We start from the raw sequence: 20,261 nt of genomic DNA, 5'->3' as shown, positions 1-20,261 counted from the left end.
GTACTAATTATACCACAGCCAGGTATAACAGCTGTAAGTACTTTGTAACAATGTTTACCTACACTGTAATCTCCTATGTAACTGTCATGCTGTCATGTTAGCACAGGTATTTGGAACACTTTCTTGTGGGGACTTAAAAATACAATATACCATAGCCTACCATCGCTTTTTGTGTTTCCATCAATAGTTCTGTGAGATAATCTCAACTCAGGCAATAAACCGCTGGGCAGGACCCATCATAGACATACTCCTGGATTATGTTGGCCATGTGAAACTCTGCTCCAGACTTACTGAACACCTAGATAGCTTTGAGGACTGGGAAGCCATCAAGGAGAAAGCAAGTGAGTGTCCCCAGACTTGCAAACAAGCACACACACACGTACCCATACTGTACACACACACACACACACACACACACACACACACACACACACACACACACACACACACACACACACACACACACACACACACACACTCTTAGAAAAGTGCTATCTAGAACCTTTAAGGATTCATCGGCTGCAGGAGAACCCTTAGAATAACCATTTTTGGTTCCAGGTAGAATCCTTTTGGGTTCCATGTAGAACCCTTTCTACAGCGGGTTTTACATGGAACTTAAAAGGGTTATACAATTGAAGTCAGAAGATTACATACACTTAGGTTGGCGTCCTTAATTCTTGCGACTACAGGGGGTGCTGTTCCGAATTAGCATTTTGTCGTCTCCAAATTAAACTGCCTAGTACTCAATTCTTGCTCGTACAATATGCATATTATTAATTCTATTGGATAGAAAACACTTTCTAGTTTCATACAAAGTTGGAATGATGTCTGTGGGTGACCCAGAACTCTTTCTACAGCGAAATCCATGACAGACAGTGAAAGGTCTGAGAGCGAAGCTCTGATTTCAGATCAGTTTTAAAAGTCTGTGTATATCCTATGGAACGACACGAACTGCACCCGCCTTCCCCTGGATGTCAGTAACCAATGAGAAGTGGAATGGGCCTTCTGCGTAGCTCTCAGAGGTTATAAAGGACCAAGGAGTGAGGGTAGCCCCCCTTTCGACGCTCGCCTTTACGCAGGAAGACACCTCCGGATGCCATTTTCAAAGGCTCGGTTATCAACGTAAAATGTATCCGTCTGTAATTTAATTCGATATAGGACTTAGAAACATCATAAGGTAGTTAATTTAAACCGTTTTATAGCAATTTATATCCGTTTAGTGCGATTTTGATGCATTTCTATGTGAAGCACCGGGCACATTTCGGGGTCCCGGTCGAACGTTAGCGGGCATTTAGACGGACAAAGGACATCTTTCGACCAAAAGAAGATTAAACCCAAGAAAGAATACATTGCCCAAGAATCTGATGGAAGAACAGCTCAAAGTAAGCAATATTTAATATGATAAATCGTTGTTCTGTCGAAATATTTTAAACGCATATTTCGCCATTTTGTTTGGTATAGCTTCACTTGGCGAACCCTGTATTGAAAAGTAAGGATAATTTTAAAAATGTAAGTCAGCGGTTGCATTAAGAACTAATTTGTCTTTCGATTCCTGTCAACTCTGTATTTTTTAGTCAAGTATATGATTAGCTTTCGATTAAACTAGATCACTCTGAAAGCTGACGTCCCTCATTTTGATGCTTGAGTTGTGACTATTTCCATTGTATAACCACGGTTTTGTATGGCTAAATATGCACCTTTTCGAACAAACTGTATATGTATGTTGTAAAATGATGTTACAGGAGTGTCATCGGAAGAATTCTGAGAAGGTTAGTGAAAAAATTAATATATTTTGGCGATGATAACGTTATAGCTCCCTTTGCCTTGAATTCATACTCTACTAACGTTTTCACATGTGGTATGCTAACTTATCGATTTATTGTGTTTTCGCTGAAAAACGCTTAGAAAATCTGAAATATGGTCTGAAATCACAAGAACTGTGTCTTTCCATTGCTATGCTTTGTCTATTTTTATGAAATGTTTTATGATGAGTAAATTGGTCATACACGTTGCTCTATCTAGTAATTCTAGTCGATTTGTGATGGTCGGTGCAATTGTAAACTGTGATTTCTACCTGAAATATGCACTTTTTTCTAACAACACCTATCCTATACCATAAATATGTTATCAGACTGTCATCTGATGAGTTTTTGTCTTGGTTTGTTGCTATCAATATCTTAGTTTAGCCGAATTGGTGATAGCTAGTGGTGGAGAGAGAAAATGGTGGACAAAGAAAGATGGTGTATTTTGCTAACGTGGTTAGCTAATAGATTTACATATTGTGTCTTCCCTGTAAAACATTTTAAAAAACAGAAATGATGGGTTTATTCACAAGATCTGTATCTTTCATCTGGTGTCTTGGACTTGTGATTTAATGATATTTAGATGCTACTATTTACTTGTGAAGCTATGCTAGCGATGCTAATCAGTGTGGGGGGGGTGGGGGGTGATCCCGGATACGGGGTTGAGAGGCGGTAAAAGTTAACTCATTTTTCAATCACTCCACAAATTTCTTGTTAACAAACTATAGTTTTGGCAAGTCGGTTAGGACATCTACTTTGTGCATGACACAAGTAATTTTTCCAACAATTGTTTACAGACAGATTATTTCACTGTATCACAATTCCAGTGGGTCAGAAGTTTACATACACTAAGTTGACTGTGCCTTTAAACAGCTTGGAAAATTACAGAAAATTATGTCATGGCTTTAGAAGCTACCGATAGGCTAATTGACATCATTTGAATCAATTGGAGGTGTACAATTTAAAGGCAACGCTACCAAATACTAATTGAGTGAATGTAAACTTCCGACCCACTGGGAATGTGATGAAAGAAATAAAAGCTGAAATAAATCACTTTCTACTGTTATTCTGACATATCACATTCTTAAAATAAGTGGTGATCCTAACTGACCTAAGACAGGGATTTTTTACGAAGATTAAATGTCAGGAATGGTGAAAAACTGAGTTTAAATGTGTTTGGCTAAGGTGTATGTGAACTTCCGACTTCAAATGTATCTGGAACCAAAAAGGTTTCTACATGGAACCAAAAAGGGTTATTCTAAGGGTTCTCCTACAGCCAAAGAACCCTTAAGGGTTCCCCTACAGCCGAATAACCCTTTTTTTCTAAGAGTTTATTACACAACAGAAGGTAGAATTTTGGTGTAGCGGTACTGTATGCGTGGTTGATAACCAGGGTTCAATAAGAGCCTGTTACAGTGGTGCCGTGACCTGGATCACAGAGCTAATGTCTAGCAGCTGCTGGGGTTACTTCTGTGATGAGGGGGGATGTCATGCACGCGTGCACACACAGCCACACACGCCAATGCCCAAACAGGCACTTATTTTGAGTGACTTGTGCACATGTTATATGTACACTGTTTATATAATGTACAAGCGTCACATATTACCGTATCTGTTGCCATTGTCTTCCAGCGCCACCGCGTCCACTGATGCAGCTGTGTAGGCTGAAGATCCGGCAGCAGGTTGGAATCCACAGACTGAGGTGCATCAACAAACTGCCCCTCCCACCACGAGTAATCAAGTACCTTAACCACGAAGAGCGCAACCAAGAAGAGTTTTGTGCATTCTAGAGAGTGACATCATAGTCAAAACAAGAGATGACAGAGGGAATGCCTCACAAAATCGATTGACATAATCAGTGTTTATGGTGTGAATATTTTTACTGATATTTGAGCAGTAATGTAGAGTACAGTTACATTTCACAATTAAACTTTAAGATCAGACTTATATAGTAATTTAATAAGCTCACCCGACAGGTAGACTTACCAAAGTTGGTAGCATTTTATTTGACTGTTGTAGACATTACTAGGTACTTTCTAGTAATTACTTTTATTTAAATTACTAGGTATTCGCAAGTACATGGTAAAATGCTAATTATAGTAATAACATATTCATTACTTGTTTGTTTCAGTGAGACCAATTTAAGCAACATTTTTAAACAAATATTGAAATGGGAATTTTGTCAAGTTTAGAAAATCTACATGTTTAAGTGTACAGTAATTTTGGGGCGTTATAGGACCCTGTAAGGCAAGCTTTTATGAATTTGTAAGTTCAACCTTAGTTGAGACTTCATAATATTGTTATTGAGAATAGTCTATTCAATTTCTCAATGGAAGATAAATATGAAAGAAATACACAAATGGATTTTTGTCAAGGTTTGGAAAGCTGCCTATTTGATTGCACAGTATTTTTGGGGAAACATTTTACTCTTTTAGGCTACCTTATATGTACAGTTGAAGTCGGAAGTATACATACACCTTAGTCAAATACATTTAAACTCAGTTTTTCACAATTCCTGAAATGTTATCCTAATAAAAATTCCCTGTCTTAGGTCAGTTAGGATCACTACTTTATTTTAAGAATGTGAAATATCAGAATAATAGTAGAGAGAATGATTTATTTCAGCTTTTATTTCTTTCATCACATTCCCAGTGGGTCAGAAGTTTACATACACTCAATTAGTATATGGTAGCATTGCCTTTAAATTGTTTAACTTGGGTCAAATGATTCGGGTAGCCTTCCACAAGCTTCCCACAATAAGTTGGGTGAATTTTGGCCCATTCCTCCTGATAGAGCTGATGTAACTGGGTCAGGTTTGTAGGCCTCCTTGCTCGCACACGCATTTTCAGTTCTGCCCACAAATGTTCTATGGGATTGAGGTCAGGGCTTTGTGATGGCCACTCCAATACCTTGACTTTGTTTTCCTTAAGCCATTTTGCCACAACTTTGGAGGTTTGATTGGGGTCATTGCCCATTTGGAAGACCCATTTGTGACCAAGCTTTAACTTCCTGACTGATGTCTTCAGATGTTGCTTCAATATATCCACATAATTTTCCTTCCTCGTGATGCCATCTATATTGTGAAATGCACCAGTCCCTCCTGCAGCAAAGCACCCCACAACATGATCCTGCCACCCCCATGCTTCATGGTTGGGATGGTGTTTTTTGGCTTGCAAGCCTCCCCCTTTTTCCTCCAAACATAATGATGGTCATTATGGCCAAACAGTTCTTTCATCAGACCAGAGGACATTTGTCCAAAAAGTACGATCTTTGTCCCCATGTGCAGTTGCAAACCGTAGTCTGGCTTTTTTGGGGTGGTTTTGGAGCAATGGCTTTTTCCTTGCTGAGCGGCCTTTCAGGTTATGTCGATATAGGACTCGTTTTACTGTGGATATAGATACTTTTGTACCCGTTTCCTCCAGCATCTTCACAAGGTCCTTTGCTGTTGTTCTGGGATTGATTTGCACTTTTCGCACCAAAGTCTCTATCTCTAGGAGACAGAACGCTTCTCCTTCCTGAGCGGTATGACGGCTGCGTGGTCCCATGGTGTTTATACTTGCGTACTATTGTTTGTACAGATGAACGTGGTACCTTCAGGCGTTTGGAAATTGCTCCCAAGGATGAACCAGACTTGTGGAGGTCTACAATTTATTTTCTGAGATCTTGGCTGATTTATTTTGATTTTCCCATGATGTCAAGCAAAGAGGCACTGAGTTTGAAGGAAGGCCTTGAAATACATCCACAGGTACACCTCCAATTGACTCAAATGATGTCAATTAGCCTATCAGAAGCTTCTAAAGCCATGACATCATTTTCTGTAATTTTCCAAGCTGTTTAAAGGCACAGTCAATTTATTGTATGTAAACCTCTGACCCACTGGAATTTTGATTAAGTGAATTACTTGTGTCATGCACAAAGTAGATGTCCTAACCGACTTGCCAAAACTATAGTTTGTTAACAAGAAATATGTGGAGTGGTTGAAAAACAAGAATTATTGACTCCAACCTAAGTGTATGTAAAATTTCGACTTCAACTGTATATATACGTTGTGTTTTTGTAAATATTAAATTTGTACATTTTAACTTATGCCAAAGATAGCAGTTGAACATTAAGGTTTACAGCATTTCCTGAAAGTAAATTTCACAGGAGAGATTGAGAATATGAGAACAAAGCACTATATTTAATTTGATATGTGTAAATAGATTCCAATTTGTGTATTTGCAGTATTCTGTATGACATCTGAGGTAAGGGTCACCTTTTTCTAATATTTGGGTATATTTCTCTAGAAGGTGACCTCCATGTACTTTTATTTCCGATCATGGAAACAATTCAATCTTGTGTCTGGAAAAAAATAAACATAATTTGAATATCAATTTCTATGGGTTGAGCATTAGTCATCAAATAATCCATTAGTCCAGTAATTAACAGTTAAAAAAATACTAATTGATTGTATTCATTGGGATATGCAATAATTACATAGTTTGCGATTCCAGTTTTAGGGTCTAGCATTCCTGAATAAATAGTGATTGCTGATTAGAATGTGTGTGTGTGCATGCTTGCACTTCACTTCAGACAAAATCCTCATGACGGTACCAAATGACTTCACAGAGGATTGCTCTATGGATAAAGTTGTGTTTATACCTTCATCCCTCTTGCTTTCTAGCGTTGGACAGAACTACTGCTGTAGATCACAGGAGGTTGGTGGAACCTTAATTAGGGAGGACGGGCTCGTGGTAATGGCTGGAGCGGAATTGGTGGTATGGTATCAAAGACACTACAAGAACAAAAGTATATGGACACCTGGTCGTTGAATTTCTCATTCCAAAATCATGGGCATTAATATGGAGTTGGTCCCCCCTTTGCTGCTATAACAACCTCCACTATTCTGGGAAGGCTTTCCACTAGATGCTAGGACATTGCTGCAGGGACTTGCTTCCATTCAGCTACAAGCATTAGTGAGGTCAGGCACTGATGATGGGCAATTAGGCCTGACTCGCAGTCAGCGTTCCAATTCATCCCAAAGGTGTTCAATAGGGTTGAGGTCAGGGCTCTGTGCAGGCCAGTCAAGTTCTTCCACACCAATCTCGACAAGCCATTTCTGTATGGACCTCGCTTTGTGCGTGGGGTCATTGTCATGCTGAAACAGAAAAGGGCCTTCCCCAAACTGTTACCACAAAGTTGCAAGCACAGAATGGTCTAGAATGTTATTGTATGCTGTAGCGTTAAGATTTCCCTTCAATGAAACTAAGGGGCCTAGCCTTAACCATGAAAAACAGCCCCAGACCATTATTCCTCCTCCACCAAACTAGTTAGCACTATGCATTGGGGGAGGTAGCGTTCTCCTGACATCCGCCAAACCCAGATTCGTCCGTCAGACTGCCAGATGGAGAATCATGATTCATCACTTCAGAGAACACGTTTCCTCTGCTCCAGAGTCCAATGGCGGCGAGCTTTACACCACTCCAGCCGACGCTTGGCATTGCGCATGGTGATCTTAGGCTTGTGTGCGGCTGCTCGGTCATGGAAACCCATTTCATTACGCTCCCAAATAACAGTTCTTGTGCTGACCTTGCTCCCAGAGGCAGTTTGGAACTCGGTAGTGAGTGTTGCAACCGAGGACAGACGATTTTTATGCGCTTCAGTACTCGGCGGTCATGTTCTGTGAGCTTGTGTGGCCTACCACTTGCGGCTGAGCCGTTATTGCTCCTAGACGTTTCCACTTCACAAAAACAGCACTTACAGTTGACCGGGGCAGCTCTAGCAGGGCAGAAATTTGATGATCTGACTTGTTGGAAAGGTGGCATCCTATGACGGTGCCACGTTGAAAGTCACTGAGCTCTTCACTAAGGCCATTCTACTGCCAATGTTTGTCTATGGAGATTGCATGGCTGTGTGCTCGATTTGATACACCTGTCAGCAATGGGTGTGGCTGAAATAGCCGAATCAACTAATTTGAAGGGGTGTCCACATAGTTTTGTATAACAAAAATCATGGTTTGATGCCATTCCATTTTTTCCGTTCCAGCCATTATTATGAGCTGTCCTCCCCTCAGCAGGCTTCACTGCTGCAGTTATATTGTTAGACTGGAGCATGGTTATACCACATTCATTCTTTATTTATTTTTTATTTAACCTTTATTTAACTAGGCAAGTCAGTTAGGAACAAATTCTTATTTACAACGACGTCCCCGCAAAAGGCAAAAGGCTGCCTGCGGGGACGGGGGCCTGGATTAAAAATATACACTACCGTTCAATATACACTACCGGGGTCACTTAGAAATTCCCTTGTGTTTGAAAGAAAAGCACATTTTTTGTCCATTAAAAGGACATCAAATTGATCAGAAATACAGTGTAGGCATTGTTAATGTTGTAAATGACTATTGTAGCTGGAAACGGCTGTTTTTTATGGAATATCTACATAGGCGTACAGAGGCCCATTATCAGCAACCATCACTCCAGTGTTCCAATGGAGTTCTATTCTTGTTCTGAGAAATGAAGGAGATTCCATGCGAGAAATTGCCAAGAAATTGAACATCTCTTACAACGCTGTGTACTACTCCCTTCACAGAACAGCGCAAACTGACTCGAACCAGAATAGAAAGAGGAGTGGGAGGACCCGGTGCACAACTGAGCAAGAGGACAAGTACATTAGAGTGTCTAGTTTGAGAAACAGACACCTCACAAGTCCTCAACTGGCAGCTTCATTAAATAGTACCCGCAAAACACCAGTCTCAACGTCAACAGTGTAGAGGCGACTCCCCCCCCCCCCCCCCCCCCATCTCTTTAAGAATTCGCATGTTAACACGAGCCAGCATGGAATTGTCCTCCAGAAAGTAGTCTCTCATAACTTTCTTCCACTGTGCTTTTGTCGATAGCACAAGCTAAGTTGGGCAGCAATGTTGTTGAGAGGTATAGAAACACTTTTGCAGTTGTCTATAACTATATGTTGTGTCTTTGCTATGCCGGATTAAGTGATATGACATGCTATTCTATAAAATAATTTCTCTGTAATTAATATTACCTGATTGAACTAATCATGTAAATGTAATTAACTAGAAAGTCGGGGCACCACGAAAGAATGTTTATAGAGCTGTTATCTTCCGAATAACTTCTTAAAGACCTGGTAATCTTTTACCTCAATAGCAGTCAATATTTAATTGTCACCTTATTCAGTCTCATCTAAAAGTTCTAAATTATTGGTTATCTTCACGAACCTGGCTAACAAGTTGAATCAGCAATAACACATTTGGTTTAATTATTTATTTACTAAATACCTAAACAATCACACAGAATTACACATACACAGGATGGTCATACATTGAATACTAATTGTGTCATACAAGAAATCGTCCCTGGTGGACGGAACCGTTATGACGGCTGGTTACACAAAGAGAAGGGGTTGGGTTTGAGTGAAAGAGCAGGAAGACTGAGGAACAAAAAGGTTTTGTGTCTCTATCGGGCCGTAGGCAGCTATGCTATCTCAAATACAGTATCTTATGCATTCTAAATAACCGCCCATTTGGAAAAGGGAAATGCAATAAATATTTACTCTGAGCTGCGCTTCGGTAGATTGGTCGTAGATAGAAGGCCGGGTTGTCCAGCATGGATCTCTTGTCCTCTGAACAATGTCTAGTGGTGAACTGGAGCGTGGTAGAATGGATACTCTGTCCGTCCTCTCCTAGCCTACGTGTACAGTTGCTGCGGCTAACTCAATCGGCTAGGAGGTATCACTTCTTTAGTGAATAAGAGTTCAAAGTTCATACCAAGTTGCCATACTTTAAGCTCATGCTATATTCTGGCTGGTATAGTAGAAATTCATCCTTTCGGCGTGTCGATCGTCCTCTTCACGTTGAAATTCAATGCTAATTTCGTTAGTTTCTTATCTTAGCCCTTTCAACGTAGGGACCGTCGTCCTCTTGTCCTTGGAACACAAAGTTGGATTTTTGTCAACGGGCTTATATCGTGGTGAAGAGAAGGGCGTGTTTCATTTACAACCAATGTCTGTTCACTTGGGCGGGGCCTCTGAGTGAGCAGAGTTTACTCTATGACAAACCGTTCTCTCATTAAGAAGCTAAAATTGCATTTAATCTTTTCACAAATAGTTTCATATTTAAACATTTCAATTGCACAATAATTCCATGTGAATCTGATAACTAGAATGTGTAGACTTTCCAAGATACAGTTTATGACATACTATCATTAGTAGTAATGTCTCAGACAACAACTGACCTGACATATTCATTAAGTACCAACGCATATTTTCAACTGGTTGGATTATGGTTCCGTTTCCCACCTTTTGATGTTACCAGACTCTCTATGTTAACAAAGGCTTTCCAAGAGTCAACTCTATAAAGTAGAGAGAGAGAAAAGGGGAAAGGTATTTATGGGGGTCATAAACCTCCCCCAACAGGCCAACGTTATGACATATATCTTTCCAGAAATCCATGGTAGCAAAGATTATCTATACTGACAAGTGGCGATTTTAGCATGTACATCTTGGTGGGGCAAACAACAGCAAAAAATTGGGGGGATGCACGCCAGCAAAGCTACTACACAACCCAACACATGCCGCATTTATTGTAGTCGGGGATTTTAACAAAGCTAATCTGAGGAAAACGCTACCGAAGTTCTACCAACACATTGACTGTAGTACTCCCTCAGAGAAAACATTGGAGCACTCCTACTCAACTTCTTGAAATGCCTACAAGGCCCTCCCCCGCCCTCCCTTTGACAAATCTGATCATTTGCTCCTCCCTTCCTATAGGCAGAAACTCAAACAGGAAGTATTGTGCTACGGACTATTCAACGCTGTTCTGACCAATCGGAATCCATGCTTCACGATTGTTTTGATTACGGGGACTGGGATATGTTCCTGGCAGCCTCTGAAAATAATATTGACGAATACACGGATACGGTGACTGAGTTTATCAGGAAATGTATCACTATAGTTTATCACTATTAAAGCCTAACCAAACCAAAAACCGTGGACAGATCGTAGCATTCCCACAAAACTGAAAGTGCGAACCACTGCATTTAACCATGGCAAGGTGACTAGGAATATGGCCGAATACAAACAGTGTAGTTATTCCCTCCGCAAGGCAATCAAACAGGAGAAACGTCTGTACAGAGACAAAGTGGAGTCGCAATTCAACGGCTCAGACACGCGACGTATGTGACAGGGTCTACAGACAATCACGGACTACAAAGGGAAAATCAGCCACGTCGCGGACACTGACCTCTTGCTTCCGGATAAGCTAAACACCTTTTTCGCCCTCTTTGAGGATAACACAGTACCACCGACGCAGCCAGCTACCAAGGACTGTGGGCTCTCATTCTCCGTGGCCGACTTGAGTAAGACATTTAAGTGTGTTAACCCTCGCAAGGCTGCCGGCCCAGACGGCATCCCTAGCTGCGTCCTCAGAGCATGTGCAGACCAGCTAGTTGGAGTGTTTACGGACATATTCAATCTCTCCCTATCCCAGTCTGCTGTTCCGACATGCATCAAGATGTCCACCATTGTTCCTGTACTCAAGAAATCAAAGTTAACTGAACTAAATGACTATCGCCCTGTAGCACTCACTTCTGTCGTCATGAAGAGCTTTGATAGACTAGTCAAGGATCATATCACCTCTACCGTACATGACACCCTAGACCCACTTCAATTTGCTTACCACCACAATAGATCCACAGACGATGCAATCGCCATCGCACTGCACACTGCCCTATCCCATCTGGACAAGAGGAATACCTATGTATGAATGCTGTTCATTGACTATAGCTCAGCATTCAACACCAGGCCCTGGGTCTGAACCTCGCTCTGTGCAACTGGGTCCTGGACTTCCTGACGAGCCGCCATACTACAACAGTAGTAGGCCTGAATACCAACAATGACGAGACAGTCTACAGGGAGGAGGTGAGGACCCTGGAAGTGTGGTGCCAGGAAAATAACCTCTCACTCAACATCAACAAAAAAAAGGAGCTGATCGTGGACTTCAGGAAACAGCAGAGGGATCACCCCCCTATCCACATCGACAGGACCGCAGAGGAGAAGGTGGAAAGCTTCAAGTTCATTCGGCGTACACTGACAAACTGAAATGGTCCACCCACACAGACAGGGTGGTGAAGAAGGCGCAACAGCGCCTCTTCAACCTCAGGAGGCTGAAAAAATGTGGCTTGGCACCTAAAACCCTCAATCTTTTCCAGGAGACCTGCAGCACCCGATGTCACAGGAAGGCCAAAAAGATAATCAAGGACAACAACCACCTGAGTCACTGCCTATCATCCAGAATACGAGGTCAGTACAGGTGCATCAAAACTGGGACGGATAGACTGAAAAACAGATTCTATATAGGGCTGCTGCCCTATACAGTGGCTTACGAAAGTATTCACCCCCCTTGGCATTTTCCCCATTTTGTTGCCTTACAACCTGGAATTAAAATATATTTTTTGGGGGTTTGTATCATTTGATTAACACAACATGCCTACCACTTTGAAGATGCTAAATATTTTTTATTGTGATACAAGCAAGAAATAAGACAAAAAAACTGAAAACTTGAGCGTGCATAACTATTCACCCTCTAAACTCTACTTTGTAGAGCCACATTTTGCAGCAATTACAGCTGCAAGTCTCTTGGGGTATGTCTCTATAAGCTTGGCACATCTAGCCACTGGGATTTTTGCCCATTCTTCAAGGCAAAACTGCTCCAGCTCCTTCAAGTTGGATGGGTCCCGCTGGTGTACAGCAATCTTTAAGTCATACCGCAGATTCTCAATTGGATTGAGGTCTAGGCTTTGATTAGGCCATTCCAAGACATTTAAATGTTTCCCCTTAAACCACTCGAGTGTTACTTTAGCAGTATGCTTAGAGTCATTGTCCTGCTGGAAGGTGAACCTCCGTCCCAGTCTCAAATCTCTGGAAGACTGAAACAGGTTTCCCTCAAGAATTTCCCTGTATTTAACTCCATCCATCATTCCTTCAATTCTGACCAGTTTCCCAGTCTCTGCCGATGAAAAACATCCCCACAGCATGATGCTGCCACCACCATGCTTCACTGTGGGGATGGTGTTCTCGGGGTGATGAGAGGTGTTGGGTTTGTGCCAGACATAGCGTTTTCCTTGATGGCCAAAAAGCTACATTTTAGTTTCATCTGACCAGAGTACCTTCTTCCATATACTTGGGGAGACTCCCACATGCCTATTGGCAAACACCAAACATGTTTGCCTATTTTTTTCTTCAAGCAATGGCTTTTTTCTGGCCACTCTTCCATAAAGCCTTGCTCTGTGGAGTGTATGGCTTAAAGATGTCCTATTGACAAATACTCCAAGCTCCACTGTGGAGCTTTGCAGCTCCTTCAGGGTTCTCTCTGATTAATGCCCGCCTTGCCTGGTCTGGGAGTTTTGGTGGGCGGCCCTCACTTGGTAGTTTTTTTGTGGTGCCATATTCTTTCCATTTTTTAATAATGGATTTAATGGTGCTCCGTGGGATGTTCAAAGTTTTTGATATTTTTTTATAACCCTACCTTGATCTGTACTTCTCCACAACTTTGCCCCTGACCTGTTTGGAGAACTCCTTGGTCTTCATGATGCCGCTTGCTTGGTGGTGCCCCTTGCTTAGTGGTGTTGCAGACTCTTGGGCCTTTCAGAACAGGTGTAATACACTGAGATCATGTGACAGTTCATGTGACACTTAGATTGCACACAGGTGGACTTTATTTAACTAATTATTTGACTTCTGAAGGTAAATGGTTGCACCAGATCTTATTTAGGCTACTCATAGCAAATTTGAGAATTTATTGAAACAAGTTATTTTTTTCATTTCACTTCACAAATTTGGACTATTTTGTGTAAGTCCATTACATGAAAAATCCATTCAAATTACAGGTTGTAATGCAAGAAAATAGGAAAAACGCCAAGGGGGATGAATAATTTTGCAAGGCACTGTATACATAGACTTGAAATCACTGATCACTTTAACAATGGAACACTAGTCACTTTAATAATGTTTACATATTTTGCATTACTCATCTCATATGCATATACTGTATTCTATTCTACTCTACTGTATTTTAGTCTATGCAGCTCCGACATTGCTCGTCCAAAATGTATATATTCTTAATTCCATTCCTTTACTTTAGATTTGTGTGTATTGTTTTGTTGTGAAATTGTTAGATATTACTTGTTAGATATTACTGCACTACAGTTGAAGTCGTAAGTTTACATACACCTTAGCCAAATATATTTAATCTCAAGTTTTTCACAATTCCTGACATTTCAACCTAGTAAATACTCCCTGTCTTAGGTCAGTTAGGATCACCACTTTATTTTAAGAATGTGAAATGTCAGAATAATAGTAGAGAGTGATTTATTTCGGCTTTTATTTCTTTCATCACATTCCCAGTGGGTCAGAAGTTTACATACACTCAATTAGTATTTGGTAGCATTTAAATTGTTTAACTTGGGTCAAACGTTTCTGGTAGCCTTCCACAATCTTCCCACAATAAGTTGGGTAAATTTGGGCCCATTCCACCTGACAGAGCTGGTGTAACGCTCGTCCTCCTCCTCGTCTGAGGATGAGCAAGGATCGGACCAATATGCAGCGTGGTATGTATTCATAGTTTATTTATTTAAGCGACGTAATGAAGAACACTTAAACAAAATACAAAATAACAAAACGACATGAACAGACCTTAACTTGAAAACGTAAAACATGAACGCACGAACAGGAACAAACGAACGAACGAAACGAAACAGTACCGTGTGGCGAACAAACACAGACACAGCAAAAATCAAATCAAATCAAATCCAATTTTATTTGTCACATACACATGGTTAGCAGATGTTAATGTGAGTGTAGCGAAATGCTTGTGCTTCTAGTTCCAACAATGCAGTAATAACCAACAAGTAATCTAACCTAACAATTCCACAACTACTACCTTATACACACAAGTGTAAAGGGATAAAGAATATGTACATAAAGATATATGAATGAGTGATGGTACAGAACGGCATAGGCAAGATGCAGTAGATGGTATAGAGTACAGTATATACATATACATATGAGATGAGTAATGTAGGGTATGTAAACATTATATTAAGTGGCATTGTTTAAAGTGGCTAGTGGTACATTTTTACATAATTTCCATCAATTCCCATTATTAAAGTGGCTGGAGTTGAGTCAGTATGTTGGCAGCGGCCACTAAATGTTAGTGGTGGCTGTTTAACAGTCTGATGGCCTTGAGATAGAAGCTGTTTTTCAGTCTCTCGGTCCCTGCTTTGATGCACCTGTACTGACCTCGCCTTCTGGATGATAGCGGGGTGAACAGGCAGTGGCTTGGGTGGTTGTTGTCCTTGATGATCTTTATGGCCTTCCTGTGACATCGGGTGGTGTAGGTGTCCTGGAGGGCAGGTAGTTTGCCCCCGGTGATGCGTTGTGCAGACCTTACTACCCTCTGGAGAGCCTTACGGTTGTGGGCGGAGCAGTTGCCGTACCAGGCGGTGATACAGCCCGACAGGATGCTCTCGATTGTGCATCTGTAGAAGTTTGTGAGTGCTTTTGGTGACAAGCCGAATTTCTTCAGCCTCCTGAGGCTGCTGCGCCTTCTTCACAACGCTGTCTGTGTGGGTGGACCAATTCAGTTTGTCCGTGATGTGTACACCGAGGAACTTAAAACTTTCCACCTTCTCCACTACTGTCCCGTCGATGTGGATAGGGGGGTGCTCCCTCTGCTGTTTCCTGAAGTCCACAATCATCTCCTTTGTTTTGTTGACGTTGAGTGTGAGGTTATTTTCCTGATTTGAGCCATCACCCACAAACAAACAGTGAGAACAGCCTACCTTAATATGGTTCTCAATCAGAGGAAACGTAAAACACCTGCCCCTGATTGAGAACCATATCAGGCTAATACAATGAACCCAACATAGAAACACAAAACATAGAATGCCCACCCAGCTCACGTCCTGACCAACTAAACAAGGCTAAACAAAGGAAATAAGGTCAGGAACGTGACAGTACCCCCCCCCAGGTGCGGACTCCGGCAGCAAAACCTGAACCTATAGGGGAGGGTCTGGGTGGGCATCTGTCCACGGTGGCGGCTCTGGCTCTGGACGTGGCCCCCACCCCACCATAGTTAATCCCCGCTTCCGTGGCCTCCTCATAATGGTGACCCTCCAAATTAACCCCACTGGACCGAGGGGCAGCACCGGACTGAGAGGCAGCACCGGACTGAGGGGCAGCACCGGACTGAGGGGCAGCTCCGGACTGAGGGGCAGCTCCGGACTGAGGGGCAGCTCCGGACTGAGTGACGGCTCTGGCAGGTCATGGCTGGCTGACGGCTCTGGCAGGTCATGGCTGGCTGACGGCTCTGGCAGGTCATGGCTGGCTGGCGGCTCTGGCAGCTCCTGGCTGGCTGGCGGCTCTGGCAGCTCCTGGCTGGCTGGCTGCTCTGGCAGCTCCTGGCTGGCTGGCGGCTCTGGCAGCTCCTGGCTGGCTGGCGGCTCTGGCAGCTCCTGTCTGGCTGGCGGCTCTGGCAGCTCCTGTCTGGCGGGCGGCTCTGGCGGCTCCTGTCTGGCGGACGGCTCTAGCGGCTCCTGACTGACGGACGGCTCTAGCGGCTCCTGACTGACAGACTGCGTCTCCTTCCTGAGCGGTATGATGGCTGTGTGGTCCCATGGTGTTTATACTTGCGTACTATTGTTTGTACAGATGGACGTGGTACCTTCAGGCGTTTGAAAATTGCTCCCAAGGATGAACCAGTTAGACAAAAGAGCTAAGAATTAGTTAGTCCAAGCAAGGAGTAAAATCTTTGATGTGTAATAATGTGATTGACTCTACATTCAGTAATGAGAGAAAATTGATAGGGGTACTCACAGTGCTTGAAAGGGAAACATTCAATGTGCCAGTGGATGAGCGGGCACATGAGACGTTGTGGCTTCAGTTAATGTCAGGAGAAAGTTGACAATGGTAGTGGAGTGGAGTAGTCATCACCTCTTAATCAGGGAACATAAGGGGACTTAGCTGTAAATACAAATAGCAGATACATTCCATTACAGCTGCGCCATCGTAGGTCTCTATGATGTTAAACTCAGACATCTCAAAATTCATAAAGTCAAACACAGACTGTGCATCTCGCCCACTTGACACATCAAAGTAGCCCAAGAAACGTTCCTAAATAAAGCCCTGATCATCCACATACCTGACGAGAACTGACAACTGCAAGCAGACTGGTGGCACCATAGGCCCCAGAGCGGTGGGGCAATTTTTACCCCTTGTGGCCTGGAGTTTTTCCTTATATGTTAACCTAACTAGGAAAACTCTGGACCCTATAAGGTATGACAGTGATTAATCAGTTCTAAAAAGGTGTTATATCGGCTATGATGGGACCAGTTTTTCCATATCATATTTTTTTTTAACTCCTGAAAAAAACTCCTGGCTCTGGGGGGGCGGGGGGGGGGGGGGGGGGGGGGGATGAAACCCTGTCAAACTGCAGCCATCTTATATTTGTTCATATAAATGATATTTAGACTAGATTAGGAGGGGGATTTCCTCTACCCAGATACATAGACAACAACGGATAGATAATAGAACTCACAGGGCTGAGCTTGCTTTATGCATGTTTGCATCATGCAAGCATATGCAACTGTAAGCCTTATAAAAATAATTACATCTGCCATCTCTATTATGTCGATTGATTAATTCCAGGTAATTATTTTGGATTAAAAACGTATAGGCAGCCTAGCCAGCCCTTTTTTGAATATAATCTCAATTTGATCACATTCACATTTTCTCCTGACACACAAATGGACTATATGTTCAGATGTTCAGCATGTAAAGCATGGTAACATGCAATTACAGGTGGCTGATGAAAGGCTCCCTGTCAACCAGCTATACATTTGATACCAGTTGGCATTGAATGCTCTCACCTTTTCATCCTTCATGAATCTGATCTCAGGCAGAGGTCAACCCTCGCTTTTAATTCACACCTTTTCCGTGTACCCCAGAGAATGAAAGGGGTTCTTCAACAAAAACTCCACCACATTTTCGGCAGCGTTGGCCATTCTACCATTCTGGCGGAGAAAACTGCACACTGGCGCTGGTAGCTAGCTAGCTACTGAAGTTAGCAAGGCAAATGTTTATGAATTGCACTAACTGAACACAAAAATAAAGTTCTAAACCCAAGAAAACTATTTATAATATACATCTCCTGTAATTTGAAAAAACTAATTTGAATTGAATAACGTCCCAAAAATGCTCAACTATCACTCTTCACTCTTAATCTCTATCCAACAATGTCACCAACCTTCTCAACATAGAACCCCCATAATGCTCTGTGGCACAATCCCAATACAACACACTAGGATGATCCTACATCTATGATTGGATGGACAACATGTCAGTTCATACTGCAAAAGCTTTGATTGGTTGGAGGACGTCCTCCGGGAAGTAGTCATAATTACCATGTATGTCTATGGAAGGGGGTGAGGCCTGCTAGCCTCCTAGGTTTTGTATTGAAGTCAATGTAGCCAGAGGAGGACGGAAGCTAGCTGTCCTCTGGCTACACCTTGGTGCTAGCCCAGACAGTGCTGTTGAAGTTACAGTAGACCTTCATTGTAAAACAGTGTATTTTAACCAATTATTTGGTGACATATGAATATATTTAGTATAGTTTTAAAAAGGCTAACTTTTTTAATTTTTCACTATAAAAACAAATATGAAATTTCACTGAGGAGGATGGTCCTCCCCTTCCTCCTCTGAGGAGCCTCCACAGCTGTACTCACACGGTTTGGGATACCTCGCTATCACTCCCAAGAGCTCCAGCTATTTATTTTGTTGTTCAGTACCCTCTGTCCCTCTTTAAAAAACTAGGCCAGCTCCCCCTCAGGAGCAATCTGAGCTACTAGGGGGGAAGAGAAAAAGTTGGCCCACCACCCTGTGAGTATCATGTGAAGCATCCAGAAATATCCTAGATGGCTGGAGCAGAAGCCCAGGCTCAGAAACCTCCACTGACAGAGGTGGGGCGAAGACTTAGTGGAGGAGAGCGAGACTAACCAGAGAGGAAAACTTTTTCTTGCCTTTGGAAAACTAAGAACTACAGGGAAAGGTAAGACATATTTTCATTTACGTTGTTATTTGGAAATAGCATGAGGAAAAATTAGGGAATGTGTCCTTTTAAAGTAAGCTGCATAATCAAAAAAATGACTTTTTGTAATTAGGGTGAAATACCGCTTTAATCATGGTCTCTAGACAAAAGATACAGTGGCAGGCTTGGCCACCCCTGGTGTACTGTAGGTGCTTAGGAATGGTCCAACATGGTGGACATAATGCATAAAACATACTGCGTAACTGATACACTGTATGCTCTCTTTTTCTCTCCAGATCCAGCATGGCAGTTGCCAGCATGTCCATGCCTGGCTCCACAACCAACCTAGACTCAGATGTTACATAGTAAATGTAAATCTGTCTCTCTCCATTTAGTCATTACAAAGTAGCTATAGCCAATATGACATATGGGCAACAATTGCCAGTCACGGTATGTTCAAGAAAATATTATTATAGGGCTCTAGGAAGAACATGTGTCACTATACAGACATCTCCATCAATTTAAATATAGAGTGGCGTCCAGAATGATTGGCACCCTCGATAAAGATGTGCAAAAAAGACTGTATAAAATATATAATAAGAATACTGAGCTATATTGTATGCTACATTTTTTGGAGGAAATTATCTTATTTTATACTCATACAATTGCTTAGAGAAAGATATTTCGTTTAACAAGTAATACTTTTTTTCAGAAAATTGTTGGCACCCCTGTTTTCAGTACATTACATGCGACGATAACGGCAGTGTCTTTTTCGAAAATGTTGTATGAGATTGGAGAACACATTGGGAAGGATCTTAGACCATTCCTTCATACAGAATCTTTCCAGGTCCTTCATATCCTTCGTCTGCGCTTATGAACTGCCCTCTTCAATTCAAACCACAGGTTTTCAGTGGGGTTAAAGTCTACTGATCCTGGGTTGAGGGCATCATGAACTTCACCCTGTACCAGGACATTTTAGCCCAAAACCTGGTTGCCTCTGTCAAGAGGCTGAAACTTGGGCGCAAGTGGATATTCCAGAAAGACAATAACCCCAAGCACGTATAAAAATCCAAAGAAATTGTTAATTGACCACAAAATCTAAATTTTCCACTGTCCATCTCAGTCTCTGGACTTGAACCCCAATGAAAACCTGTGGTTTGAATTATTACATATTACCTTTATTCTGCATTGTTGGGAAACAGCTCACAAGTTAAGCATTTCATTGTATTGTTTTAAACCTGATGTATGGAGTGCACGTAACAATACTACTTTGAAACGTGAATGACTCATGTCTCATGTGCAAACTAATGACTTTACTTGTGCAGAGTTAACACCTGCTAAGCTAACGTGACAAATACATTTACTCACTAATACTGCTAGCTGGC

The 20,261-nt window shown here is 42.0% G+C and overlaps 1 protein-coding gene across 1 annotated transcript in view; it reads left to right on the top strand.

Moving 5' to 3' along the window:
- The window catches only part of LOC120023961 (ankyrin repeat and SOCS box protein 2-like), a 35,981-nt gene extending 32,389 nt beyond the window's left edge, over positions 1-3,592 (top strand). Inside the window, exons 7-8 of the mRNA XM_038968061.1 lie at positions 188-341; positions 3,435-3,592. Of these exons, the coding sequence (XP_038823989.1) occupies positions 188-341; positions 3,435-3,592 (312 nt within the window). The remainder of the gene's footprint in view (positions 1-187; positions 342-3,434) is intronic.
- Positions 3,593-20,261: the final 16,669 nt, after the last annotated feature.

This window comes from Salvelinus namaycush, chromosome 29, assembly GCF_016432855.1.
Source record: "Salvelinus namaycush isolate Seneca chromosome 29, SaNama_1.0, whole genome shotgun sequence".
Lineage (NCBI taxonomy): Eukaryota > Metazoa > Chordata > Actinopteri > Salmoniformes > Salmonidae > Salvelinus > Salvelinus namaycush.
This window is presented reverse-complemented; position numbering and strand designations above follow the sequence as displayed.